Raw genomic sequence first — 1,667 nt, 5'->3', positions numbered from 1 at the left:
CACGATACGAACAAAAACTCACCATACGACGTTACATTAGTTCGCATTTTTCATTTGTTTTTCTTACTACAGTTATTTTTTTTAATGTATTACTTGGCTTTAATTTGAGTATGTTTTTCGCGTTGGAACGAATTATTTGGTTTTACATGTAATCGTATGGGAAAAGATGATCCACCTTACGACATTTTCATGATACGATCTCATTTTCGGAACGGATTAATTTCGTATCCTGAGGTACCACTGTAATGTGTATTAACATAAAACATTCACATAATCTGAATGTGACCTTACACTTCAAGATTTCATTTTCCTTTAAAATAAATTTAATAATAACCTCAATAATAATAATAATAATAAATTTAAATGTTTAAAAATTATAACAATTATTTAATTCCTATAAACAAAATTAGGTACCGCATAATCCTATCTTTTCTTAATTCCGAATGCAATAAACGCTTTTCATTCTCTTATTATAATTTTTAATCTTACAATATAAAAGTTTTAAATATATATATTTTTTTTATCAATAAATCTAATTAATTTCAGTATGACATGTTATTTTTAATAAAAGTTAATTATAATAAATATCTTTAAATATAAAGATAGCATTTTACGAAATATCTTAAACCCTAGCTCATTAAAAACATTTGTTGTTTATATATAACAAAATAATAAAAATACTGTAAACAAATAGTTTGTGTTTACATTTGTTTTCTCTTGTTAGAATACAATTTCAATGATAAAAAATAATCTATAATTAATCAAATTACTTAAATATTTAAACACATTTATATTTATATACAATCTTTTTGTAATCTAGCAAAAACTATATACAAATGTGTGTGATCATATTCATGTGTTGTCAACATATTTATATTATTATTATAATTACTATTATTATTAAACAGATTTGAACAAGTTGATTATTAAAAATGATTTCATCTGATTTATACAAAACTATGTTTTTTTAATTACAGAATTTAAAAAAAAAAAATTCTTTTACTTCTTAAGTTAAGCAATTTGAAATTCAAACAAATTTCTCTGTCATTGAATTAAGAAATTTTAAAATGAAGACAAAATATCAACATGATTAATTAAAACTGGTTTTTAATGAAAAAGTTTATTAATGCAAAGCACTTACCCTGGTTGCTCCTATTACTTCTCTCATTATTTGTTCAAAAGCAGCTGTTTCTTCAGCTTGCTTTTGATTGTGTAGAGCTATCTTTTCGCTAAATTTCCTCGGATTCGCCATGTTAGATTAGTTCGTCTCTCCTAATCTCCATTCCGAAGACTATTCGTCGTTCATCTCATTATTAGATGAGGGCGCCTCTTAACTGTTATCTTTATAACTATTTCTCGTCATCAACGAAAAGCGCCATATTGTGCCATTTCTAATCCGTTTGAATTTTATCGGTCTTAAAATACCCCACGATATTTAATTTTATATTAAAATAAATTGTTTTATATGAAAACTAACTTAACGATTAATTTTTTTTTTCTTTTATAATATCTCGCAGAACGTAACGAAAATTAAATAAATTTCTTTTTTTAAAAAAAATATATACAGTGGTACCTCAGGATACGAAATTAATCCGTTCCGAAACTGAGATCGTATCATGAAAATGTCGTAAGGTGGATCATCTTTTCCCATACGATTACATGTAAAA

General features: G+C 24.9%; 1 protein-coding gene across 5 annotated transcripts in view; it reads right to left on the bottom strand.

Annotated features, from left to right (window-relative positions):
* Positions 1–1,433, bottom strand: part of LOC111634314 (CREB-regulated transcription coactivator 1-like) — a 210,865-nt gene extending 209,432 nt beyond the window's left edge. For 4 of the 5 annotated variants that reach the window (XM_023379066.1, XM_023379068.1, XM_023379069.1 and 1 more), the window contains exon 1: positions 1,142–1,433. In XM_023379066.1, coding sequence (XP_023234834.1) covers positions 1,142–1,252 — 111 coding nt within the window. In that variant the 5' untranslated portion in view covers positions 1,253–1,433. The remainder of the gene's footprint in view (positions 1–1,141) is intronic. The other variant, XM_023379070.1, reaches the window with a different exon arrangement.
* Between the last annotated feature and the right edge of the window lie 234 nt (positions 1,434–1,667).

The sequence above is a fragment of the Centruroides sculpturatus genome, unplaced genomic scaffold (assembly GCF_000671375.1).
Source record: "Centruroides sculpturatus isolate CEXI.00-Female unplaced genomic scaffold, Cexi_2.0 scaffold886, whole genome shotgun sequence".
Lineage (NCBI taxonomy): Eukaryota > Metazoa > Arthropoda > Arachnida > Scorpiones > Buthidae > Centruroides > Centruroides sculpturatus.
Note: the sequence above shows the minus strand (reverse complement) of the source record. Positions and strands in the feature narration are given on the sequence as shown.